The 27921-nt window shown below is 42.1% G+C and overlaps 1 protein-coding gene across 1 annotated transcript; it reads left to right on the forward strand.

Moving 5' to 3' along the window:
* On the forward strand, positions 1-26687 carry gas2l1 (growth arrest-specific 2 like 1). Its single transcript, XM_059337331.1, has 5 exons — positions 1-1180; positions 11871-11978; positions 17808-17904; positions 19520-19829; positions 21483-26687. The coding sequence occupies exons 1-5, from the start codon at positions 479-481 to the stop codon at positions 23539-23541; spliced, it is 3276 nt and encodes a 1091-aa protein (XP_059193314.1). The 5' UTR covers positions 1-478; the 3' UTR covers positions 23542-26687.
* Positions 26688-27921: the final 1234 nt, after the last annotated feature.

Consider the following 27921-nt stretch of genomic DNA (forward strand, 5'->3'; position numbering starts at 1 on the left):
GAGCTGTGGACTCAGTGCTGCTCGGTGGTTGTGATTTCATCGATGAGAAGCTGGCTGACCGCCTCGCACACACAGACATGGTGACACGTGGATATCTGTGGGCGAGAGGACCCACCGGCCACCGGATGGATTAACGGGATCGTCGCAGGAGTGTGTATCGGCGTCTCGGACTGATCTGCTCTTCCTTCTCACTCCGGGACCCGGCGATGCGCTCTTTAAAGGAAACGGGTTTCGCAGAGACATCCGGAAAACGCATCCATGCGCCACGGCCAGTCCGCATCCCGATATGCCTCTGACAACACAAAGCCTGGTTTCAAGGAGCTCCCATAAGAAAGCACACATGCAAATCGGCATGGGTGCGTCAACACGGCTATTTCACTATTATGCTCTGCGGGTGAGGCTTTGGAGCGCAGTTGTGCAATGAGACAATCGGGAATTATCAAGTAGACTTTATTGATAGGCTTCATATTTCGACAATATGGCTGATCAGAGCAACATCCAGTCCGCCGCCTCCAAGAGTATCCGGCCTTTCAAATCCAGCGAAGAATACCTGTATGCCATGAAGGAGGATCTGGCTGAATGGCTCAACACCCTTTACGATCTAGATATCACTGCGGACACCTTTATGGATGGGCTGGGGACGGGCTGTGCTCTCTGTCGGCACGCCAACAACGTGAACCGCGCTGCGCAGGACTTCCAGCTGGAGTACCCGGAGGCTGCACACTCCATGAAGGTGCCATCTAAAGATGTTGGCTTTCAGTCACGCAATGTTGTCCCCGGTTCGTTTGTGGCGCGAGATAACGTGTCTAATTTCATCAGCTGGTGCAGGCAGGAGCTCTGGATCAAGGACGTGCTCATGTTTGAGACCAATGACTTGGTGGAGAGATGCAACGAGAAGAATTTTGTTCTGTGTCTGCTTGAGGTGGCGCGGCGTGGGTCCAAGTTTGGCATGCTGGCCCCCATGTTGATCCAGCTGGAGGAGGAGATCGAGGAGGAGATCCGGGACCAGGAGAGCCTGCGGATTGATGCAGGGGAGCCAGCTGAGCAGAGTCCGCCCAGCAGGTGTTTCAGTCGGAAGGAGAGCAGTCAGAGTGTGGAGGATGAAGATGAACCGGATCCAGAGCCGTTCATCTGGCCTCAGAAGAGAGTTTTATGTGACATGAGAAATTTGGACGAGTTGGTGAGTTTAAAAACACAAGCCTCTGTATATTGATTCCATGATTTAGCCATTCAGAATAACCCTACTGTACTCCTTAAATGTGTCATAACTGCATTATGAATCATGCGAGTCATCCTAGATAGTGTAATGATCTCACAGCTCAGTTTTCACACCATTTAATCATCACCACTCATCACAACTGTGAAATACAGCAGAATACAGTCACTGTCTGGCCTGGGTCGGATGGGAATATCATCCTGTGTGTTTTGTGTGGTGTAAACAGTATGAAGCAGCTGATAGAAGGCCCATCTCCAGTAAAACACAGCAAAGTGTCAAAAGTGATGCACCCTCTCTGAAAATATCATGTCAGTGCTATGAAGAAAGCAGACGCCTTATAGATTCCCTGTGGTGTGGGTGTGCGTCTTTGCTTTGTTTTGGACTGTGCTGTCAAATTCCTGCTCACCTGTTGGGTCAGAGTGTGTTTGACAGTCAAATTCTTGTTTTCTTTGAAAGGTCACAGGTCATCTCGGTGACATTTCTACTGCATTCTTGTAGAAATAACAGCTCTGCCTCTACGGTGTTGACGATCATCTTCAGTCTCTTTCATTAAGCTTGTCCATCTAGAATAATCAATACAATATCCTGCAGGCTGAAAAATAATCTTAATTCTGTAGCTCCATCTCCTACAGCACTAAAAATGTCCCTTTTGGCAGTTTGATTCTAATACATTTCCTGTCCTGAGGAGTGCAAACCATCAACTTGTCATTTGTCCTCCTGAACTGGCTGACCTTTGCCTGGGCCTGCCTGACACGAGCGCATTAGAGAGGCAAAGGTCTTGTTAGGGAGAAGCTAATGAGCTGACAAACAGACCAGCGTTTGGGTTGTGAGTGGGGGAGAAGTTGATATTTTCATGCTGATGAAGAGAACAATGTCGGTCTTTGGCACCAAAGATGTGAGAGGGACAGCGGAGAGGGAGGAGGGGAGAGAGTCACACTCCTGCTGGCCGGGCAGCAGAGCAGAGCGGCTCCAGTGTGACCCTCACCGACAGAAATAGGAGAGCATGTGGAGGAGGATGCGCACTGTTTGTATTCAGACTGTCTGAGTCTGTACACTCTCATATGACTGAGGATTAAACATGCCAACTGCATTTTTGGGACAGTAAGATGACGGGAAAACTTGCAGAGCGTATGCCTGTCCTTCCCTTTCTGTCATCGGCGCTGACGCATCCCTCAGCAGTCGGACAGTCAGTGGCTGTCAGACACATTTGACTTGACTGATCTGGGAAGTGGCGTTCCCAGTCATCATGTGTCGCCTCCACCCTCTCTGTCAACCTTAGAAAACTGCTTGCATGCAACCTGTGCAGAACAGCCCACATCAGCAACATGATGCTCTTCAAACCAGAAACCACAGTGGTACTTAAATGAGAGGCTGCGATATTAAAATAGTTCAGTACTATCAAGGGTAGTTGTACCAACACATCCTGTCTAATGGTTCCAGCTGTTTGCGGCCAGTTTCTTATTTTGAAACATGTTTCCATTGGATACTAGAGACTGATTCTGATTCCAGTTTCAGAGGGGAAACATGGACCTATCACTGATATAGCAGCTAATATTGAGAATCTTTGAGCTGGAAAAGAATTTTGCACCGATACGATGACGGAAAGATACCCAGAAGGCTGCTGTCTTACACAAATAACTTTATTTAACAGTATCTGACATTATGATATATTATTATACATACTATATATGACCTTGATAACCAATTCTAGGAATGAAAACAGAAAAAACCCATATATGAATAAATAGCTAAATGAAGATCAGTACTCTATCTACAGTATCAGTCAATTTAAAGGTATAATGTGCAGGAATTGTCACTTACTGTTTGTAAACACGATGTTCAAACTTGGCTCCTCCTCTCTGGCTCAACGAAAGTAAATACAAACCCCAGATTAACTCATTTTGGGATTAGCTTTGCCCACTTGGCGTTTGGCCACACTACATTTGCTTTTCTCAGTGCTGTGAATGCTCTCTTGTAGCTTCATGCTCAAAGTGTGACGCCCTGTAACATCCAGAACACAGCAAAATGAAAAGAAAATAGAAAATACAGGCAGAGGGCAGGGTCTCTGCAGATACACACCTCACCACACACTTGTAGTGGGTCATAAGTGACAATTGAGAGGGATTACTTTTGTATGAGTCTATGTTTTGTTGGTGTATGAATTGGATTTTTCGGAAAGAATAAATAGAAACAAATAACACACACAATAACACCATTTATAAAACAGCACAAGCATCGTTGTCTGCATTATAAGTTGTTTAAAAAATCTTTTTCATATTGGTGCGGAATGTCTATGGAAGCCCCGTATCAGCTGATATTGGCCAGCCACTTAATCTGTCGGGCTCTACTGGATTCCTCTTAATGTGGTTGACTGTAGTAATTTTTTTTAACCAGTAGACAATAGTTTGATTAATTTTCGACTCAATGACCTATCCACTCAGTTCCTGCTGCAAGACCTCCGTATCATCAGTCACAAGTTAATCCTGCAGAATACTTTTCTTTGTATTTCTGTCTTACAAGAGATTAGTGTCTCGTTATTACTGGAAACCGTGTCCCTAGTAGTCATGAGTATGGGACAGGGAGGGAGAGGAGGAAAGTTAAAGGGCTTAGAGTTAAAGTTTTATGGGTTCACAGCTGTGACACCAGACTGTCCACAGCCCTCAGTCCTCTCCTGCGTCATCCAAGAAGGATTCACAGTGTATTTTGGCTCTTTTGTTTCCATTTGTTTTTTCTTGAGCTAATATTCATGATGTCTTAATTTTGAAACAGATTTCTTAAAAATACATAATTCATGCGCTGCCTCCCTATTCATATCTAATACCAATATTGATGAAATGTCATCAATTAATTAGCAGGCCATTAACTCCCACAGAGGTGAGCACAGCAGCCTCTGATGCTTGTGCAAACTGAAATGCTTGCTTCTATTTAGTTATCTGTTAACCCTGGATGTGGGGTGAAACATCTACCTGCAATCAGTTTGTCCACCAACACAGGACGCTGTCATTACTTGTCTGTGCCAACACAATGCCCTAATTTAATTAAACCTTAAGCAGAAAATGTGAGCAACATACACATGACCACCAACTATTCTGTGTAAAGGATCATGTTTATTATTCAGTTATTCTGGTGTACTATCTCCAAAAAGTTTGGCGTTTGTTTGTTGTTCATGTCTCATAAAGATTCTACATTTGGCAACGATATATTCTTTTAATACGCTGTGTGGTGTTTGGATCCTCAAACTAATCTTCTTGTTCTTCAACAAGACAATACAAGTGTAGTGATAATAGGATTAAGGGTCATTATTCTAACAAGTCTGCATACAGACAACAGGATTATTCTAAGCACAAGTTCCTTTAATGGGTTACACTTAAAAATAACCATTAATGAATGGTAAAATGATGCTAAACTGATTAGTAATGATATAATTCATTCTTATTTTAACAGTTTATTGTTGTACACATTAAACATTTGATATACTATATTAAGTATTTGATAATGATTATCAAATGATTGAAAACATTCAAGAAAGCATTTGTCAAACAATTATAGATAAATTGACCAGATATCTGTAACACTTTCTTAATGGTTCATAAATAGTTTGTAAATCATCATTTAGACAGATATTATCAGTGCACAAATACTCACTTCTATAGCTCACAAATAAAAGATTTAATGGGGTCAAATTAATGTTGTAACTTGACTCTTTATAAACCACTTATTAATCATTAACTAATTGTTATTATCAACACCAAATCAAAGCCACCCAAATAATGTTTATAGATGGTGTACTAAACAATTATTAACCATTTTGGATTATAAAGTTGCAATTTATGATTAAGTTTCATAAACTTGGCCTCATTAAATCTTTTATTGATGTTCAATAAAAGACTGTTACAAATACCTGGTCCATCTATATATAGATGTTTACAATCATTTGGTAATCATTAACAAATACTTGATTTATTATCATTTCATTGTTTGTTGACAGTAAAATACCTTAACTGTAGTTTAATTAACTATCAATTTGCCATTCATTAATTATGGTTATTAAGAGGTGCCCTTTTAAGGCATCTGGCTGCTAAATAATCACACTAAAATGTGTCACAATTGTAAGTTATGATTTGTCCTCATTATGCTCGTCTTATGTCACAGTTAAGTGACTCAGTAGACGTGTGACTCCTAATGCAAACAGTGGATGTGTCACATCATCTACCTTGTGGATACAATAGGTATTTAATCTTAAGGAAGCTGTTGTTTGCACTAGTTACAACACGCCCTAATGTAAACACTCAACCTCGCTGTGTCTCCCACTGATCTGCCACTGTGTGTGTGTGTTATTACTCATATCACTGTGGGACGGTTTTCCACTCTAAAGTTGAGGAAGTGGCCGGCGTCTCATTTCCTTCAACACAGATTGAGTCAGTGATAAATGTTCCTTTTTCCCCACTCCTGGAGTTTTTTTTTTCATGACAGTGACACAGACAGCAGCTGGTTTGCTATATATCCACATAAAGTTTATCCTTTACATTAGGGGATTTTCTTTCATATCATCACTCAATAGGGATTATAAGAGCGACTTCGATTGGATCTGTGTTTTCCTATATGCTGTAAGCAGCCTGGTGTAAAGAAGCACGGTCAGCTACTGACAAAAAATGACCTTTTTGTATATTTTCTAGGTCTTGCAATTAGGCCCAGGGCAGCTATGCAAAGTGACATACATGTGATAATTGATATTACACTTACTGACCTCTTAATGTACACTCTAATTGTTCTCATGTTTACTGCATGCATGGTCATCTATTCAGTGCAATAGTTGAGTGAATAAACAACAGAGAATTTCTTCACAGCCTTCCTTTAAACACATCTTTCCTCCTTCTTCTTGCTCAGTCATATAAACTGGTACATGTCTCTTCTCACCCCGGGCTTCAGTATTCATAGTTCATATATGTGTGAGGCGAGCCCTCACTCCCATCCCCCATCTCTGCTGGAGATGATAAAGCAAAGAGCAGGACAGTATGTCTTGTTGGTGGCGTTGATGTGAATAGCCCGCCGCTGTTGACAGCGAGGTAATCAAAGACAGACGTCTCAATCAAAGACTTTGGATGGAGACACCAGCAGAGCACGGGGGGAAGGGCTAATAAAGAGAGTAGATGTGTGTATTATGCCTGTATGGACAGTCTGCTCCATTAACCTTATGGTTCAATTCATGCATTCAGGGAGTAAATAAAAGGGGGAGTAGACAACAGATAGTGTGCCTAGAGTGACTTCACTGTACACTCTGTTAAACCTGACTGGAATGGATGTTACTCTGTGTGGCAGAGCTACAGTAGAGAGGGGAGCTAGAGTGAAAGAGAAAAGTAGGTCATCATGCTCTGCATTGGGTCACACTCGTACGCTTTGCTGAGAGAGCGTGGCATCCTTCAGTGTTTCTGCCTCCTGTGTCACATGTACTCATGTTTTTAGGGGTTTAGTATTTGAACATTTTTTTACCCTCTAGAGGTTGCACAGTAACAGTATACACTAAATCTCCCTCCTCCTCCTTCTCCTCCTCCTCACTATTTTCCATGCAGCAGGGTGCACATGGAAACAGCTGACTGTGCACTTTGCATATCGCCCGCTTTATGTCTTTATTGCATTGCCTTTGATGCAATTCCCTGATCGTTTGCATGATTATCATTCAATTGCATGTTTATCTGATTAGGCTTCTGTCTGTGTGAATTGTCTGATTATTTTCTGCACCTGCCTGGGGCCTTGTCTTGCTGGTCTCAGGTGGAGACTGTCAGAAGAGAGTAGGACAGCTATCCGTCGAACCTCGGTTGTATCGTGGAGAAGAGCTGAGTGTTGTTGAGCCTCATCAAAGCAAACTGACAAATGACTAAGATGCTGGCCTGATATTTAACTTCCTGTACTGGGTGATTACACTGCTGTCTGACTGAAGCAGATGAATAATGGAGTTGGAGATTGCAGCACTTGATGTCCATTAGATTCATATATTCCCCCAACACCCCAGTGGGCAGTTTGTCATGAGGCTAGAAGACAGGTATCGGCATTTTCAGAAAATGGTTTCCTTGAAGCGGCGGATGAGGCCTGCCCTGGAGCCAGTGTAATTACATTTTTCACGCAGATTATAAAATATATGAAGACATGCTGTTATTATTTTTAACAGATAAAGGAATAGTTTGATATTTTGTATGATAAGCTCACTAATTTTCTTTTCTTTGCACAGTAAACATGCTGTAGCTTTGCTGGCAAGCATTTTTCTTTTAACCTTTGGTCAGAGCCAGGCTAGCTGTCTCCTCTGATTCCAGTCTTTGAGCTAAGCTAAGCTAACAGGCTGCTGACTATCCTTATATCTAATGGACAGATATAAAAGTGGTATCGATCTGCTCATGTAACTCCCAGGAAGAAAGTATTTCCCAACATTTTGAACTATTGCAGTAAGGCATTCTTTGTTTGTCTTTTCATTCTGCCTCTGCAAGGTTAACGCCATTAGCTGACACACCTGACCCTGAAGCGTTTATCCAACTGTCTGTCTCATCCCTGCTGGTCTGGCCTGTTTGGACCAGCATGCTAGCAGTCTCTGAATAGACACGTTTCCGTGATCTCTCCAGTTTGTCCCCCCAGGTTACAGTCCACCCAAATCAGCATTATAGGGATAGTTTAGTGAGGTAGTGAGGTTATCTGAGATATTTATTCATAATCAGTGTTTTACCTATAATAGATGGCGGTCGGCATGCCCACAGTTACTGACAATGAATCTGAGCTAAGTATCAGTGGGACGGAGGAATTTGTTTTAGCCACTAACAAAAGGCCGACTTACCAAAAATATCAGTTTAAGTGTATATTATATTTGGAATATTTTCACCATTTCAGCTTGCTGTCAGACAACCATGTTTAAGTTGACATCGAGGGAACTGAAGCCGTTCTATGCTCTCGTCAAAGCCACCAGACTCCATTGATAAAAATGGTCATTTTACGAGATGCTGGTTTGCTGCTGCCTCAATCTGTTAGTTGGTAGTGTTTAGTATTATTGTGTCACTTTGGTGTATCCGAACTGACCCTTTAAATCCCCAAAGTCACATGATAACATAAGCAATTGAACAAATGAGGCTGTGTAACAACAGTAACTCCTGTGTTTCTGCAAGGCAGAATAAACATAAAGTTTGGTGCCTTGGATGAGAGACAAAAAAGCAAATATAACAGCTTCGGCTCACCCAGTGTAACTTAAACAGGACTGTTTGCCGCCGGGTAAAGTGGAGAAAAAAATTGTAAATGCAGTGTACAGTTAAATATAAATTATTTGTTTTTATTTGTCTAAAATATGTTTTGCTGCTGCCCTTGTCCTTCTTAGCTTAGCCTCCTCATGCTGATACCCCTGCCTGCTTCTCTAAACTAGTGGTGTGCCGACCGCCATCTACTGTAGGCAATACACTGACTATGAACAAGTGCCTCATGCAACCACAGTTTAATAAATCTGAACTATCTCTTTAATTCCCTCATCCATTGCCTCTCTGCACCCAGCAGGTTGTTTAAAGAGATCATTTGTACAAAAGGGAGCTGTTCCATGTTTATGAGATGTTGCATGGTCCTCCACAGAGGAGTCGTTTATGCAGGCTGTCAGGAAAGTGGTTTAATAGGAGGATAGAGTCTGATATATAGCTGTTTTCAGTGTGTGTTCACAGGCTCTAGGAATGCTTATTGTGGGTGGTGAAGCAATAACCCCTCAAGCTCCAAAACTCTCCCTCCTACCAAGCAGGCGCCCGCAGTGTTTCTGTGCTTATCTGATGGTGAGGTTGTTTTATCTTGGGAAGTTTCCAGTCATGACAGGAGATCCTCAGGGTAACAAGATAAGCTAAGAGAAAAGTATTGTTGTCATTTTTTAAATTCACCTTGAAGGAACTGTACATACTCTGCTATCTTTTAACTGTGCCAGTTTCTGTTACCTTTTGAACAGACCATTTTCTGTCCAATCTACAGTTGTCTCTCCGGTGGCAAAGAAGTCAAATCCAGGAAACACCCTCGTGTAAATTCCTGCAGAATGAGTTGTGTGTTCACTTTTTTATTGTTGGAGTTTGGCAATAATTATCCATCACGTAGCAATCACAAAAGGAGCCAGTTACAGCAGGCCAGCACACCTATGTTTGATGACTGCACTCAAGCAAACTGTGTGGTTGTTTGTTGACTCACGAGGAGAAGAGACAAATGGATGCACTGGAACCAGAAGCCAGAACTTTATTTTGCATCAACCTTTAAATCATACAACCATAAATGCGCTTATTACAATAGAACGATATTAACAACCTTGTACATTACTTCGTTACTTTAAGCTTTGGGTGGCATGTCAACTTTTTAAATCAGTAAAGAAAATGGGGAATAAAACCTAAACATCTTTATCTCCCCCTCCCACTTCCTCTGTTCATCCCCAGGGTCCGCTCAGTCTCTTCCATGCATGGCCCCTCAGATGTTTGCAGGAAGGAAAGGAATGAGGAGATTGTTGACTCACACTGAGCAGATATGACGCTATCTGAGCAGTGGGATCATTAAAGGAATATGTGCTGTATTATGTTCGTTACATTAAACTGCTTGAGACAAACCCAGCCGCTCACTCTGAAGGGAATGTCACAGCAGTCTCTTAATAATGAAAGTGTGTCTCTCTCTGCTCAAAACATCTCTGCATTCCTATCTTAAGATAGATACAGCACATTCTCAGAATAGGGGCGTGTCATGGATTGTTCAGTTGCTTTTTCTTTTCTCTTTTCCCTCTCAAACATCTGCAGCCCTTGCAGAAAGCGCCTCCCATGTGACCAGCATGCATCCATAATTCATCCTTCAGTTTTTCGCAGTGTTCCAGCGCCACTTCCGCATGTTTCCTGCGTGACCTTGTCTCCCTCCTCCCCTTCTATCTCATTCTGGTGTTTGTGTGTTTCAATGTGTCTGAGTGTACCCATTGTTGATACAGTGAAGACATGGGAAGTGCACACATTTCATGTCAAAGGCTCCACAGAGTAAATATTTGAAATGCCAGCACTACTATTGATTAGGTTATTATTAAAACCCTTCACAGTTGGACTGTGTGTCCTGCTCAGTATGAGACGGAGTGTGTGAGTCCTTCACCTTCCCTCTGGAGGAAAACGTATGACCTCAGCTGAACAGCTCTGGGGAGCTTTTGGGAGCGAGAGAAAGGCTCTACTATAGCAAGAATGAAAAAAAAAAGAGTACAGTTAAAAAGGGAAGGGTAAGGCTATGTGTGTGTCTGTTGCCATAGCAATCTTTCCATTAAGTCACTGGCCGGGGTTTTTCCAAACTGGGCTCGTCCACCTACTGACAAAGAGAAAGACGGAGTGACAGAGCGGAGAGAAAGAGAGCAGATTTAGAAGCAAAACAAGGCAAGCAAAGACAAATGTAGGGCTGGTCAGCAAGTGAACAGGATAAGAATAAAGGTTGATAGATGACAAAGCAGATGAGAGAGAAAAGACAGAAGCAGGTGAGAGGGAGAACAGAGGGGCAGGTGAGGCTTAACACTGATCGCTCCCTCTTTAATCAGCATGGGAGAGATTGAGGGGTGCTGCTTCTAGAAAATAACAAGGTGCCTCCTTAATCTTCAGATTGCACTATAATGTAGGTATTATCATCCAGCCTGCTCACACACAAACACACACACACACACACACACACACACACACACACACACACACACACACACACTGAATGTGAGCCTTATCCCTTCTGCCCTGCACACAGCATGAAAGCTACTGTAAACAGCCAAAGGGTGGGAGCTCACAACCTGACATTTTCCTCGTCATTTGAACATTTAAATATCATTAAAACACTCTCCTGCCCTCTGTAATAGCTGCCCCCTGCACGCACATCTATCCCTCTTCTCTTCCTGTGCTGTCCACTCTGCTGCTGCTTTATTTTCTCTCCCTCCTCGTCGACAAGTGTGCATACGCCTTTGTCTGTGAGGGACGCCAAGAAAAACATCAAAGTTGTCCAATCCTGTGAGAGCCCAGGCCTGTGCAACACAGGCAGGATCTCGCTCCACCCTGCAGTTGTGTCTGTGCCTAATAAGCACCCCTGACCACAGCAAGGGCACCGGCTCTGACTCTCTCAATTCAAAACCCAGCTGGCAGCGCAGGCCTGCTGACATCATCACCTCCAGTCTGCTTTCTGAGCTCTCCCTCTTTTCAGTTTATGATGTCATAACCCAGAAACACTGTCATGTAACAGCCCAGAGAGGAGTATTCATTAGCGTGTCCATGTATGTATTTTTGTGCTTTTGTGACACTTTGTGGCAAGCTAAATTACCAAACTGTTCTGCAGACATGAAATGAAGCAGGGCTTTTAATGTGGTGAGAGAGCGGGGCGGGGCACCCTAACACCCAGTGGGTGCTTGAAGAGAAGAGTTGGCAGGAAGATGACGCACAAACAATCCACACTCAACACCCTAACACAGTCCAAGACTGCTCATTTCTCACACCATAAAACAGTGATTGTGCTGTTGACACATCAGGGTACAGATATATGTGACTAAACATGAACTCATGTGGGGGCATCGACCTGCAGAACAGGAAGGCATCACTTTCAGGTTCCTCTCGGATGTGTGTCATATTATCCTGCAGTGGATGTTTAACTGCTTTTGTTTTGTTCTCCTCAGGTGCGTGAGATTCTGGGCCGGTGTTCCTGTCCAGCTCAGTTTCCTATGATCAAGGTGTCGGAGGGGAAGTACAAAGTGGGAGACTCCAGTGCATTGATCTTCATAAGGGTAGGCCCCTCACCACCATAAACAGAATAATCTGTCACTGTCAGCCATGAGACATGTCTTTGTGATCACTTTTTATAGTCTAGAAGTATACTGTGCAGCAATGTTTCCACTAATCATCAGTTAGTTCAAATAAATCCTTAATTCACCAAGTAAGATGTGAAAAGGCTTTGGCTCTACCTGCTGTTTTTCTTCCTCTGTGGTACAAAAACTGCCCATACTGCATTTTTTGCTGCAGAATGATTCTGTTTTTGTTGGCATCAGAGGGCAATTTGAGCAAAGGCACCACCAGTCGGCATTTGCTGTCTGAAACACTATAAAATGTACACTGTAAAAAATCCTCGACCAAAACATCCCCTGTACTCGTATGTTGGGATGCTGTTTTTGCTCATGGAAATGTAGCTAGTTTTACTAGTTACTACTAGTTTTAGTTGTACTAGAGAAGAACACAGCTACTTAAGCTTCGTTGTAGCGTTGTTGTCAAGTGAGCCAGATCTCTGATAGAATGACTACTAAAACAACAAAAGTAGAACAAAGCTCAAAATAAAACAAATTATCCTAAACCCTCTGGAGTCACTGATAATGCCAGCAATCAAATCATGACTTCCTCATGACGTCACAGTGTCAACTTGCTGTCAGCTTCTCTCTAAAGTGCTGGTTTGAAATTCCATGCCAGCCAAGTAAAACCGGAGATATGGTTAAATATATTTAGTATAAAAATATAAATGCTATCTTCATTTTACATCTTAAATGTTATATTTGCAACCTGTGTTCACATTTGCAACATTCTTCATTGAGCATGTTTGTGTTTTGAAAGTAAAAAAACGTAATTTCCATAAAAACATTGTTATGTTCTTTTCGTGTGTGTGTTATTTTAGGTTAAAATGTTGATCCAGTAAGTCAAAGTGAACAAAATAATTATTAGGTCATATAGGTGAGGTTGTGCTGGGAAAAAAGACACCAACATGGCGTGGCTAACATTTTTTTAAGTGGTATATATAGGCCGAATGAAAAGTATTAAAAAACAGCCAAAACAGCCCTTGAGACTCCAAAGGGTTAAAGTCAGTTTTACACTGTTCAGCTGTAAATATAGGAGTTACCTTGGAACATAGCACAGAAGAGTGTGAGGCCTGCAGTAATTGCATGGAACCATACGGTGTTGGCATATGGCATCATATGTTGTTTCAAGGAGAGCAGGGTTATGCAGCAACAGATAAACCACTCAGCTGCTTTAAAGCCCAGAGAGCTGTACAGTGTGTGTAACAGCGCTGTGATTCCTCTCTCTCATGTGAGTGTTTACAAACTGGCCTACTCCCAGGACTGTACTTTTTTTTCCACTGAGACACAATTAGAGCTTTAGGTCATTTCCTGAGTTGGCCCTTATCTTGGCTCTAGCCTGTTTCTGCTGGACTGCTTGTCTCAGTTTCAGTTTGAGAGCTGCCACTGAGCCCACACCAGGCCTCACAGGACTGTGCAGGAAGGCTGGCGGTTACCAGGGATCGATTTGGTCTCACTTACCTAAAATGTACCCGAGCCAGATTAATGCACTCATTGGATGGCATTCCGGGTTGTCTGCATTTACATTTTAGGCCTGGAATGTCAATATTTCTTCGCTTTCAGCGGCACCACTTCTTCCAGACAGGGAGATGTGATATACACTATGTAATGTTTGGCACACCCTTATCTAGGAAATTGTTTTTTCTGTATTTTTCAAAGGTGTCATGTACACTTAACTGGGCAGGGCTGTAGAAAAATAATCAAATTTAACATGATTATAATACATTGACGCAAATAAACATCACTAATTGGCATTTTTGCCTAATTTATGGCAAACATGATAAAATGATTAATATTCTGACGGTATCTATTACACCAAGACTATGTCTACTGGGGGACCAAACAAACAAAACAAACGGAAAGATCCTTAGATTACAGATAATCTGATTCTCTCCAGATGATAGAATTGGTTTGAATCTATTTTAGAAATAGTATCATATGAACACATATTAGCTGACTCAATGATAAAGAACTTTAAGAGGTCTTTAGAGCTTTTTTTCACTCATGTTTCTGGATCACTTTGATGATGTGGTTGTGTTTCTATAATTGCTAAATGTTTTCTATGGTTGTTATAAATATGTGCATTTATCACAGGTCTTTGCATATCGTATAACTAAAGGCAATGAAACTGTTTGTTTTTGTATATTAAATAGATAAACATGGTCGTCCATAAAGTTGGATTAATTTTGTTTTGTTTTCAACCACCCTCTATTTTTGAAAGACTATTATAATCTGTATTTTACTTTCTTTAATGGTGCAGGCTAAAGTGCTTGTCTGTGATAAATATAGTCCTAAAACAGAGACAGGGTTGTTCTCTCCTGCATTTTCATTTCATCTCATGAATGCACAATTATGAGCGATCAGGCGCACTAAAGCCATCATTAGTGGCTGTTAAATTAATCCTGAGAGGGAAGGCTGAATGCATAATTTTTGTCTGAGGAAAAAAATAAAAGGTCTTCCTCTATCCAGCAAAATTAAAAATACATAACAGCTCCTCCGTCCTAATAATAGATACAATAATAATAATAATAATTCTAGAAGCTTATGTTTGTGTGTTGGAACGGCCATTTTAATGGGACAGACATGTTTATTTCTGTTCGCTGTGTGTGTCTGGGAGCCTTTGGCCTGTCAGATTAGCTCTCTTCACACTCTCTCCGCCCTCTCCTGATTCCTCGCTGGGGATGACAGTGATCACACATATGCCCGAGCAGCTACAAGTGCGGCCAACACACTTCGCTTATTCTTCCGAGGGGAGGAAGCGGGCAGCCGCTCTGAAAGCCAACAAACCCCTATTCAGCTGCCAAAGCTCTGAGAAGGATCTCTGGATGAACGAGGGGATGAAACAGAGAGAGCAAATGGGCGAGCGGGCCACATGAACAGAGGGGGGAGTTAATAAGGCGTCTTTGTCCCCAGGGAGGTCGCTCCCCAGAGGGAGGAGATGCCTTCAGTCGTGGGGCCCATCAGCTGAAATGAACCATGAGCTTACATTTTTGAGCTCACCAGCTAGATTTAAGAAGAAATTGGTTCAACACGCCCCCGCAATGATGACAAGAAGTCTCTCTGTTCGCTGTTGCCATAGAAACTAGGATTGGGTCTCTCTTTGCTGTGATACCCCTTCAGTGGTCGGGAAATTAGGCAGCTAAAGATCTAAAGTGGAACATGGTCCCAAATCGCCTATTTAGCCTCAGCAGACTCCTCAGCAGTGCTGCAGCATTATGTATTAAACATGAAATGCATGATCAGCTTGTTGGATGTGGAAACAAGTGCTATAGAATGTAATAAGATTGAATCATACAGCATTTTAACACCCTTGATAATTCTCTTCATGGTCTTGCAATTATCCCACTCCAGTTACACAAAGATATTTGTTTTTTCACAGTTACCATCATGGCAACACTCAAAACAATAACAAATTCATTAATTGGAGACATGAAGTCATGTCTAAATATGTCACAACAATACCTCTGTTATATAGAGACAGAGCGAAAACCACGCCCACCGGGGGTTTTGGGGACAATCGGCGCCACAATATGGAGCCAAGGGCTGAAATGCTGCCTGTAGCTAGATAAAAACAGTTATTTTAAAGGGGTCATATTGTGGGGAAAAAACCCACTTTCCCCCATTAACCCACAAACTGTGAAATAAGACAACCAATTTAGTTTTTTGTGGGATTCCTAGAACATAAAATATGGGATTTAACAAACCTTTCAGATTTGTCTCTTCTTCCTATGTCACATACAGGCTCATTAGAATATACCACCCCTACGAACTGAGTATCTCCATCCATGGCTTGAGAACTACCTCTGGTGCTCAAAATGTTTTTGCAAGCCAATAAAATAGCTTTTCATACAAAGTCAGTATAGGTATATTTAGACAGAAAGTATGACAAAAATGATCTGTATCTGTATGAAAGCATGCATGCATGAGAAACCCAAAGTATAAGTATGAAGTATGAGAATGAGAATGTCAAATTATTATTTTAGCACTCTTTGTATAGCTGAGAGGAGCTAGTAGTTAGCTAATGTTAGCTATGTGGAAAAGCACTTGCAATCAGAATACTGCAAAGCTTTCTGAAATGATTTTGCTTTACTTACAGAAATACAGTTATTTGACTAAATGACAAAGTACTTGCTGCACATGTAACGTTAGGCACACTGAGGGTCAGGATCCAGCAGTTTTCCTATTCTTCTGCCAGTGCCCCACTTTTTTATTGCCTGTATCCACTTTTGTCTTCGTAAAGGCTCAGCTTTTTCGGTTCAGCAGCTTATAAAAACTTAGTTATGGGTTCTTTACCCTGTTGGTTGTGCATCCCACATTCACACAGCAGCTTTTAGGAATTTTTCTGTTGTTTTCCAGCAGACAGAACTGAAAACGAGGCACCTATGCACAATGTAAAGTCTGGTGTGGGCAGGGTTTAATTGTGATCTGTTGCTGTGCTGCACCCCATGCAAAAACTAAGACAAATGATCACAGAGAGAGTCTGAAGTGACAGCAGATCTATTCTGCAAACTACAAAGCAAAACTTGTGGAAAAAGGTCAATTCCTCCTGTTGTGGCTGCAACTGTTATACCTGCAGTGTGAATCTCTGTTAACGGACCCTTATGATGTTTTGAATTGTGGAAATTCTACATCAGTGATGATAAAATGCAGCCTTGCTTTTCACTGTTGGCACATGATGGTCACGCAGCATCACACAAACAGTAAACCTGTTACGGACATAAGGCCAGAGCAGAGGAGTGTAAGCAGTTTATACTCTCAGGTCTGATAGAGATAAGCAGATCAGCTGTTTTGACAGATTTGATGTAGTAGGAGAGCAAGGCCGATGGAAAGACTTGTAGTGGATTGGCAGGGATTGTATTCAAGAGAAGGTGGGGTCAGACATTGGTTCACACGTCTGTGGCCTCTCTGTGACCACAGTCAGGGATCCGGAGATGAGGCTCTGTGCCACGTGGGATTTGGTGGAAATAAACTCTCTGCCAGCCCACGCAGATTTACCATTATGGCTTTGCCTTGTCTGCCCTTTGAGACACGGGTACAACCTTTGAAACATGTGGCTGGCAGACCCTGTTACACAACCCAAGGCAGGGGGACACATCCACGGGGCTCTCACATCAGGCAAATTGTTTTGCTTCAGTGAAGGCAGCTTCTGCCTGGAGGGAGCGAGGCTCCTCGGTCTGATCTTGTGGATGTGTGTGCTTCAAAGAGCAGAGGAGAGTAGGAAGTGACATATCCTCCGACCCCCCTCTGTTATTGCTGTCCAGGCCCCCTTTCCTCTTTGCTCCTCTCCACGAAAACTGAAGTCTCAGCTGAGGAGCAGAGAGGACAGCAGGGGTGAGCTGTTACCATGCTAATTCACCCTGCTTCCCCCTGAAAACACGGGGAGGCCAGCTGAGAGGCATGAGGGAGAGAGATAGCCCAAAATAAAAGAGTGTCTTTCACAGCACTTTGGCTCTTTCTTATGCTACCGTACTCTTGTGAGTTGGCATGGCAATGAACAGCCCTCATAATGGCAGCAGCTGGGGGTGATGTGGGAGAAAGAGGAGGTGTGGGGGAGGGAGAGGCAGGGGCACAGGCAGGGGTGCATCTACATGTTACGTAACACTGAAGACCAGCCAGCCTTTAGCAAGCTGCCCCACTTGTGGAATTTGCATATCTATTGGCTTGTGCAGTGTGTGTGGTAGCACAGTATATCAATAGGTTTGGTCATTTTATTTGTGCATGAATGTTACTTTCTGTTCATCCATTGAAGCCTTGTTTTCTCTTTTCTACCCTCAGGTCCTCCGTACTCATGTGATGGTGCGTGTTGGAGGGGGCTGGGACACTTTAGAGCACTATTTGGACAAGCATGACCCGTGTCGCTGTGCTGCTTTTGGTGAGGTCACTTCCTGTTCCCTGTCAGCCCCAAAACAAAACACAGTTGTTGTGTCTCGTTGTTGCATCATTTATAATGCATTTAAGATCATAAACAAATGATTCACATGTGATGTGCTATGTTCAGACGAGGAGCAGACACTGGGAAGGTCAACAATATTGAGAAATAGTGTTTGTCATTCAGTCCTAGTAGACAAAAATATATATATATATAATTAATCCAATTCTATATTCTGTCATTTTACCCATTATGACTTCTGCTGTTGACTGATTTGACATTGTTACATCACCCAGAGACAATCAGCCTGTTTCGTACTGAAACCTGACCAAAATTACTTCCAGCCAGGAAATTGAGGTCTGCAGAATGATGCAAGTTTGTAATGGAAAATGTGAAATCACTCTGACTCTATAATTCCTCTGCTGCTACCTTATCCCACAACACATCTGTGCAGTAACTCATCTCAACACAATAGGTTTTTTTTTCTTCTCACCATTCAATGCTCCATACTTTTTTTTATTAGTGGCACAGTGATACATGCCCACACAGTATGCTGGGTGAGACCATCCCTCCTTATCTGTGGGTCCAAACTGCTGCTTAAGTGGTGATGTCAAGGGCCGAGCGTCTGGCCTGGGCAGCTGACACCAGCTGAAATCGTAATTGGTGCTACATCTCTAACCACAAGGGGTCATGTTGAAGATCATAGAGTATTATGTGATTACAGAAATATGCCTTCTGTGTTCTATAAATGTTCTCCCTAAATGGTGGGATCATCAACATCTCTCTGGTTGGCTAGTTCCACAAATAAGGGTCTATCTATCTCTGGCTCAGGGTAGCATACAACATGTTATCTACTGCTGCTATCTCACAGCTTGAGGTTGATGTAATTAGCTATGAAATGTTTCTGGACCTCTAAATGACCTTTAACCTTGTTGATTGGACAGGCAGTGATTCTCAGCAGGGGTATTCTGCAGATGCCAGGGAGTACATGGAAAGATTGTGGAATAGCTAAACTAATATGATTAAAAAAAGGAAACAGTTGCAGGTACAGATATCCACAAGTTGAGCCTTTTGTAACACAATGTCTAATGGATAAAGTTCAAATAGCTAGGCAAAATGGAAAAAAATTGAAATAGTTCACTTAAAGTAATATTGAATTTTGAAATTGTCGGCTGAAAATAAGGAATAAACAGCAGAAATAGAGAGCTAGCTAATTGGTAATGGATGAAATATGAAAAGGCCAAATGTAATAGATAAATGGTAGAAATGGTCAGCTAAAAGTCATGGATAAATGATGAAATAGCTAAATGTCATGACTATATGATGAAATGGTCAGCTAAAAGTTTTGGAAAATTATTGTCACTCCAAGTTGTATAGATGCAAACTTGATTAAACCAACCTCAACACTGACAGTTCAATTGAATGTAAGAATATTGTAGCAATATCCATGCTTATAGAATAAATAATTCCAATAAATAATACCAATTCTGATGCACACATGATTGGTGGTGTGGATGAAGGTAAACTGAAGTTTATCTGACAGAGATGTAGGTTAAAGGTTGGAAACCTGTGGGTTATTGGTCCATCTTAAACACTTGTCATTAATCTGTCTCCCCAGCCCACCGCTACCACCAGGCTAAAGCCAGTGGCCAAGGTCAGGGAGGCCAGAGCAAGTCCTCGAGCGCCCACTCATCCCGCTCCACCAGCCCGGGACCACACTGGAGAAATGATGGCATTGCACCTTATAAACCTCCTGACAGGCGCTCCCTGGAGCCCCCCTCTGCTCCATGTGCCTCTTCCTCCTCCACACGGCCCGGCCGCTCTCAGAACCCTTCTGGCCCCACCGAGCTCGACTGTGGTGCAGCACGCACTCTACTCCCGCGGCCGCCAAGAGACCGATCAGAACCCCGCCACTTTAATCCTCTCAGGTGTGTGCATCTACGCAAGTCTTCAGATAAGTGTTTGGATAAGTGTGTTACCTTGATAAGAAATTAATCTCTTACAAGTAGCCTGGCAGTCATGCTCAGTGTTTGCTGCCTGCTCTTATGTGCCCACAGATGACCACAGACAGAAACACACACACACACACACACACACACATAAAGAATTGGTATATACACAACAAATACACATACCAGGAATCCACAGATTAGACCAGAGCAGATTTATCTAATCTCAGGTGACATTGGCCAGATAAATCCTTCTCACGCAGCCTCCAGCACTTCCTAGCGGCTACAAGGTGGACACCCAACATATTTATTCAGCTCTCCTATAACCCCACTCCTCTCTCTTCTACTTTCATTCACTTAATCAGACTGAGGATTGCCTAAAGATGGCTTTGATTTTGTGCGAGCTGTTGCTTAAGCCTTTCTTCTCTTGCTACGGCAAACAGATGGTCTGAATTAGTGTGAAGCCAGTGACAAATGAAACCACACATCAGTCTTTTCTGATATGCTATTGATGCGGAACATCATGATAGAGCAGTGGCCGTGCTGGTGGCATCGGAGCCAGGAGTAGTGGCAAGTTAAGACCAGTATAAGTGACGCTTTCTACGGGATATAAAGACAATAAAATCTGCTAATGTTCTCCATGAAGCTTGTTAAAGGTTTAGTTGGTCACATACCTTCCCTAGATGTCAGAGGCACCATTGTTTACAATAATTTGGTGCTGAATGGTGGTTTACTTGGGCTTCTGGCCAATGTGCGGCTCATTTCTGTATTGAGCGATGGCTCAGACCAGACGTCAGGGCAACAGCTCATTCGAATTAACCCTGTGTGGGTGGGGCGTCCATTTTGAAGTGCGCCAGACTAGATAAAGACTAATCTGACAACTATCCCTAGACAACTGTTCAGAGCTAAGTGTGGAAGTAGGTCAACAGGTGGGCTCCATGCAGGCAAGTTAGCATGCCTGGATATGCACAAATCTAATTTATGAGGATAACTTTAGAAGTCCGGTGTAATTAACACTGATCAAAGGCAGAACCCGTGATCTAAATGAAAGCAAAACTTTATGCTCACCACCAAAATTCAAAACACATTCCTAAATTGACTCTTGAGTCTTTTACTGTGAGTTTATAAACTGTTTTCTGATGCTTTTAAAGTTTTAGTTACGACAAAAATATCTATAAACTTCAGGGTAAACAGGCCGATATGTCCTGGATACATTGCATTTGTCTCTTATTTCTCGATGGAGAAAAGTCAACAATTGGACATTTTAAATCCCATTTATAACATTAGGATCATTAGACTGTACTTTTTTCCAGCTGAACCAATTGGATGGTGAAAAATAATGGACGGAAAGTTGTGCGTTGTGTTCATGTTCTAATCTAGGCTAATTCTTGAGTTTCTATTATGGATTGTTATACATATGCTATCTTTTTAAAGTAGCAAGTAATCATACAGGGAGGTCAAATCTATCTATCTAGATTTGTTTTTCCTGGAATTGATTATACAGTGAAACCTGATGGTGCATGACTGTGGATTGTCTGCTTGATAAAGAGCAATGTGTTAGGATATCTACAGAATGTTTGTGGTAATATTATAAATGTAACTTACTCTTTTTTTATCTCCCCTACATTGCAGGAATAAGGAGACCAAGATGCCAGTGACACGACGTCTGTCTGGAGACAGTGACTCCTCTACAGCCTCCTCTAAGGGAGGAGGAGGAGGAGGAGGGGGACGGTACTCTCTCGGTGGGGCTTCACGGCGCTCTAATGATGACGTAGTTTTGCTCGTCAATCGCAAGGAGGGGAAGCATGTGATTGAGAGGCCTGGTGCTGGAAATCAGACCCCGTCCCTGCGTCCCTCACTGCCCCGTGCTCGCAGCCAGTCTCGGGAGCGCCCTGCTCTCGCTCCAATACTGAAACCGAACCCACCACAAGGATCTGCTGATGGATCGCGACCATCCCGCACAGAGAGGGGCCGCTCCCTTGGCAACGATGGACCAAGGAGGCTCCATGCTCCACGTTCTCACAGCCAGAGTAAGTTATCTAGCCGTACTTTGTCCAGTGATGCCAGCCCGGGACCCGCCTCCTGCTACAGAGACCCTCAGCCCCTAGCCTCAGACAGACGAGAGGAACTTCGAGCCAAACAATTGCCCCCATCATCTCCCAGAATAGGTGGTGGTTTTTCCAAGAGGCAGTCGTCCTCTTGTTCTAACTCACCTATTAAAGGAGTCCAGAACAACAGCAGCAGCCCCAGCAAGAAGATTATAACTACTCCCAGACCTCCGGCCCCTCGCTCTCCCTCCATAGGAAAAGGCAGACTTCTGCCACCAGTCAGCTCGGGAGGTCGACGTTCCCCCCACTCGTCTCCCCGCAACTCTCACCATCACACTGCCCGCTCCCCTCGGACTTCACAGGGTCCTCGATCTGCTGGGCGAGGCCACCATAGGAACTGGTCTGGCCCGGAGCACCAGGAGCCCGAGGAGGACGGAGTAGGCCTCGGCTTCCAGATGCTGCCAACATTAGACCCCCAGAAGGAGCAGGATCTCTATCGCAGCTTTGAGGCCGAGTTTCTGGCCAATACCCAACAGACGAGAGCAGTGTCTTGTAAAGCCCCTCTGCAGGGAGCTGGGACACATTCAGTGCCAGCACCCACTGATCCTAATGTCACTGACTCTGCCTACTCCTCTTCTAACTCCTCCACCTCCTCCCTGAATGTGGGGGCAAAAATAGGAACCCTGCCTGACCTCAGGGAATCCAAGAGAACTAATCCCCGTCACTTCCCTCTGGACGATCCCTTAAATTTACTTTATGGACACAATTTTGGAGGACCACACAACTTTGGTCAAGGAGAGCCTGAGCACTGGGGGGAGCGTGGAGGGGGTCTCAAGAAGCTCCCAGCCATCTCTAGCTCCATCGAGGAGAGGGAACCTCCATCTTCCCTGCCTGGACTTGTAGACACAGACAGTTTGATGAATCAGGTCCCATCACAGCCTGCGTTCCACTGTAGGAATATGAATGGAGACCATGGAGGTTGTCCTCCCACCGTGGGGCTGACAGGTCAGCAGGGCCAGCTTGGCTGGGGCACAGGGCCTGAAGGAGATGTTCCTCTGGAGAATCACCGGCCAAACTTACCTTATGACCTAGAAAATGGGGATGGCAGTGATGACCTTCCACCCCCAGAGGCCTGTCCATCCCCCGTGCCCCTTCCCCCCTCTGAGGACTGCTCCTTCCAGGACTCCTCTAGTGAAAACTCTTCCATGTGCTTCAGCTTGAGTGAATCACGCTCCGAATCCCCCCCTCCATCTTCGCCCCTGGCCAACGGGGACACCGATGGAGAAGGGCAGCAGTCTAAGAAAGGGCAAAAAAAGACAGACAGGGTAGCCCCTATCTCTAAGCACAAACTGAGAGGCAGGGTGAGGCCTCGCACTGACAACAGGCCAGAAAACAGCCCTTCACGTATCCCCACCCCGGTCAGCTACAGAGATCTGCAGGCTCACGACACGTTTTCCCCAAGCCACACCCCGCCACTGTCCCCTCGGAGCTCGCACTCTACTGGTCGTCCAGCCACATGCAAGGGCCTGCACCAGGCCTTTGCAGATATGATCCATCCTCAACCACGCTCTCCAGCCATGGGCAACAAAGATTGCTCATACCCTGGACAGTCAGGGAGCCTGGACACTGAAGCTTGGATGTAGCACAGATGACACAAAGGGTTGTTGTCATGAACTTTGACTACTGTGTAAAAAAAGACTTAAGAATGGGCTATAGACTGTTTTCATTGCATGTCTAACACTCCTTTTTCACTTACTTTCTCCCCTGAACAACTGCAGGGGGTTCACGTTGCTTTTATGTTGCACTCAAGCCAAATTATTTATTACCAAAGGAATGGTTTTTAATATTACTTTTACTGTAATTTTAATGTGTGCATGGGGATGCTTTTGCCAATCATAAGGTGTTCTTCTTCCTATTTTTTTTCTTTTTTCTCGCAAAGACACTTGTGAAGTTCTCACGGTTGATACAGAGAGATAGAGAGAGAGCATATGTGCTGCCATGTGCCCTGCCAAGGGGCATGGTGAAGTGCCAGGGATTTAAAGCTGCAACTCTATAAAACAGTGTAAACACTAAACCTTTAGTCAGGTGGATTGGCTCCCTCTTGTGGTTTGCCTCAGCATCTCTGCTTGCCTTGATAGTCAAAGTACTGGTATGATGACTGTGATATTTTCAGTCTCTTCACTTTAGTGGTCTTCATATATGACTCAATATACTCACATTTACAATATACTAATAGGTAACATAGACAAAGGTACCCCCATCATGAACACTACATGTACTACCAATCTCTGTACAGTTGTCCGCTGGTATTAATGTTACCTTTTCACAACAGTCAATGTAGTCGAGATAGATATTTGTTTTAAAATGCTTTATGTGTTACAGGTTTTTAAGATTTTGTTTAATGCAGTAAAACATCTTAACTTTATTTCTACTTTTAAAGTGGATTAAGTGTAAAGAAAAAATAAGAGGAGCAGTGAAGGTTGTGTTACTTTGTGTCATTGTCACTGAAACAGAAATGTTGGTAGCTCCTCCTCTGACCAAACTGTACTCTGGAATACAATGATACATACATACAAAAGTCAAAGGCTTAGGAGAATGAATGTGTAAATACATATTGATGTTCTCACTAATAGATGTGGGTAATTTGTATATAAGAAAGGCATTGAATATACAGATTAATGTACATATTCACTGTAATGAGTTCTGTGCTGCCTTAGCTATGCAATATTGGTGTTGGAAATGCCTTGACGATTCCCCTTGCCTTAAAATGTATTCGCAGGTTAGTTTTTGAATGTTTTTGCTCAACATCACTAAGATCTGTTTGGACAACACTACATTGCCATCATTAACTGTTTGTGATAATAGAAATTGGAGAGTTTGAGTGTGAATGTGGAAATACGTGAGGAACATTGCCAATTATAAATATAAATTGTACTTGATGTAGGTGTACAATTCATGATAGACATATATAATTTATTGCCTCTGAATCCTGTTAATTTGTTTTGAAACACAAGAAGCCAGATAACCTACTTAGCAGATGGAGTTTAAAGACACGGTGCGATCTGTGGTGACATCTAGTGGCTGAAGAAAGACATTTTATTTAGACAGAGCAAATACATGCTGTGTAATGGGTGGGACATTACATGTTAATGGTGCTGATTAGAGACAATATCAATGGTGTGATAAGGTGAAGTTAGATGGACGAAGTTAGATGGATGAAGAATGACTTGGGCTTGAGTGTCTGAATGTGTGCAACAGTGCATGAATAATAGATCCTGTAACTGGATATTCACGTTCTCTTGAGAAGCTCTTGCACAGTTGCAGAGAGTATAAGAGGTCAAACCCCAGCGACAGTACTTCTGTTTTTTGGTATTTAAGAGGTGCGGACTTTGTAAAATATATTTGAAAGTGGAAAAGTTTGACTTGTTGTCAGTTAAGAGAAGTTGGTGGCCATTTGTTTTTGATGTGTTTACAATGGTTTTGTTGAATCTCTCCCAGAGAGATTATGGAGACAATGTCAGTAAAAAAGAAACACTTTCTGACACGCCCATGTTTATAATACATTATTAATATACTTATGATGTTTCATAGGGTTAGGATTAGCCTAGCCCCTTACACTAACCCTGATAATCACATTATAATGCAGTATACCATTGTTTATTATGCATTATAAAACACATTATAATGTATTTCAACTATGAGAATTATAATACACTATGAACCTTGCTAAATCAGTGTCTGTAAGTGACCAATTATTGCTATAAAGCATTATAAATATGCCTATTTATGACTGTAATTAAACAGAACAATAAGAAGATTATAACATGTTACAAGTATGTTTGAAATGCATTATAGGCATGGGCATCATAGAAAGTGTTATGAAAAGAAAGAAGCAACATATGTGAGTAACATCTTTTTTTAAGGTGCGGACAAAAAAAGAAGAGTGTGCATATATTAGTGTACATACGGTATGAGAATATGTACAGAGTTGCAGTGATGAGGGGAGTGATGTAGGTCTAATTTATTTATTTATGGAATTAAGTCTCACTGGGCTCAAGTGACATCTGTGTCCCAAGTACTGTTTAATGAGCTTTAAGTTTTTAGGGGCATCTAAATGACGTGGGGCCCCAGCAATTATCAGGCATTTTAAGATTTATTTCTCTCAAAAGTGTGCTGTAAAGACACAGTCTGTTAGAGATGTTGCCAGTCAGACACACTAAACACATTTGGGCTGTTTTGCAATATTCAGATATTCAGTAATTTGATTTAATGCGGACTCGTCATAGCTACAATTAATTTATTATGTATCAGTATTGTAAGAGCTACATATGTAGCTGTTAATTAGTTTCACCTGTATAACAGATGTACACATGTTCTCTAACTGTTTAAAATTTTAATTTCTTATTTGAAGACATTTGCATTTTGATCAACTGGTGTTTAAAATGTACCAGTTATGTGAACTGTGACTTCATACAAACATTTGGTTGTCAATCACAAAAAGATTGATTGTCCTTAAATAATCTGATTTTTGTCCTGCACAACTTTGCAAATTTCATCAATCTCTCTCTCCTTCTCTCTATCCCTAATCAGCGAAATCTGAATGTTCTTGGTTTGACATTTTCTTGTTTGCTAATGAACCTTTCACTAAAACTTCAGTTAAATGTACAGATTGCTTGACATTGTGGAAATTGTATGTATGAAATAGCAATACTGCAACATTTCACAGTTTTTTTGAGGTCGGAAATGCTGTCAAGTTGTTCTTGTAATAAATATTTTCCTCTGAAGTTTATGAAGTATCTCTGATCAATTTTTCATGTAGAACTTTGGTCACAGCAGTGTGCAGAACAAACTGGGTTTAGATTTGGGGAAAGTAGGGCAGAGCTTTTTTGAGAAAAAAAAATAAAATGTGATTAGGATAATTACAATATTATTCTTTGTGCAAAATGTAATTTGCTAACTTTATGTACTTGAAAGATGCATTACATGTAAGATAATGAGTCTAATCATCCCATGTGTCCAGTTGACTGTTATCCGATAATTTCTGTGTGCAGATTTTGCAGTCTGAAGTTTAAAAAATGTAACAAAACTGAATTCCTTGTGTCTTGGTCTGTCAGGACATGTATACTGACGTTTTTTCCTCAATCTGCCGATGTGTTAGGAAGATTATGCAATTTTTATCAATTTAATCTATACTTAGCCAGTTTATTTGGTAAATTAACCTAGTTTAAACTATTTTAGGTTCTAGTGTTTAATTTTTGTTGAAACTATCTTTGAGAGGTGTTTTATTTAACTTTATGGACATTTTAGAGGCAGTTTGTGGTCTAGTAGCGTTATACTCAGAGGTGTTTCTAGTCTTTAGTCTGATTTAAATGGATGGACAAACATATTTAAAAAGATACTAATTTTAACACAGTGGACATTGATAAACAGGTTTGCCCATGATATTAGAAACATCTTTTTTTTATTGTCCTGGATTAGCTTTGTAACAAATAACAATAAACCTACAACTGAGTATATTACTGCTGAAGGTTATTTACAGAACTTAATTATTTTGTTATTTCAGTAACTTCAATTATATATTAAGATACATCTAATATTTTGTGAACTAATCTTTATGTTGTTCCAGGTAGGTATGTTGTCAATTACTTTTTTTGAACATGCCTTTGTGACTTAAGCAAGATATGGTAACACTTTATTTTGAAGGTGTCTACATAAGAGTGACATGAGCATGTCAGAAACATGACATGACAAGTATAATGAGCATTAATGTTACTTCAAAGTGTCATTAATGTTCATGACACATCCCATGTCATGTTTATGACATGCTCATGTCACTCTTATGTAGACACCTTCAAAAAAAGTGTTACCATATCTTGCTTAAGTCACAAAGCATGTTCAAAAATTTCCTAAGTCACATTTCATTTTGACTTAGGCATAATAAATCCGCTTAAGTCACACACTTGACATAGGCCATTATTTTAAAGGGGGAAAATCACATGATCTGATCAACTGAGGATGTAGGC

The sequence above is a fragment of the Centropristis striata genome, chromosome 7 (genome assembly GCF_030273125.1).
Source record: "Centropristis striata isolate RG_2023a ecotype Rhode Island chromosome 7, C.striata_1.0, whole genome shotgun sequence".
Taxonomy (NCBI): domain Eukaryota; kingdom Metazoa; phylum Chordata; class Actinopteri; order Perciformes; family Serranidae; genus Centropristis; species Centropristis striata.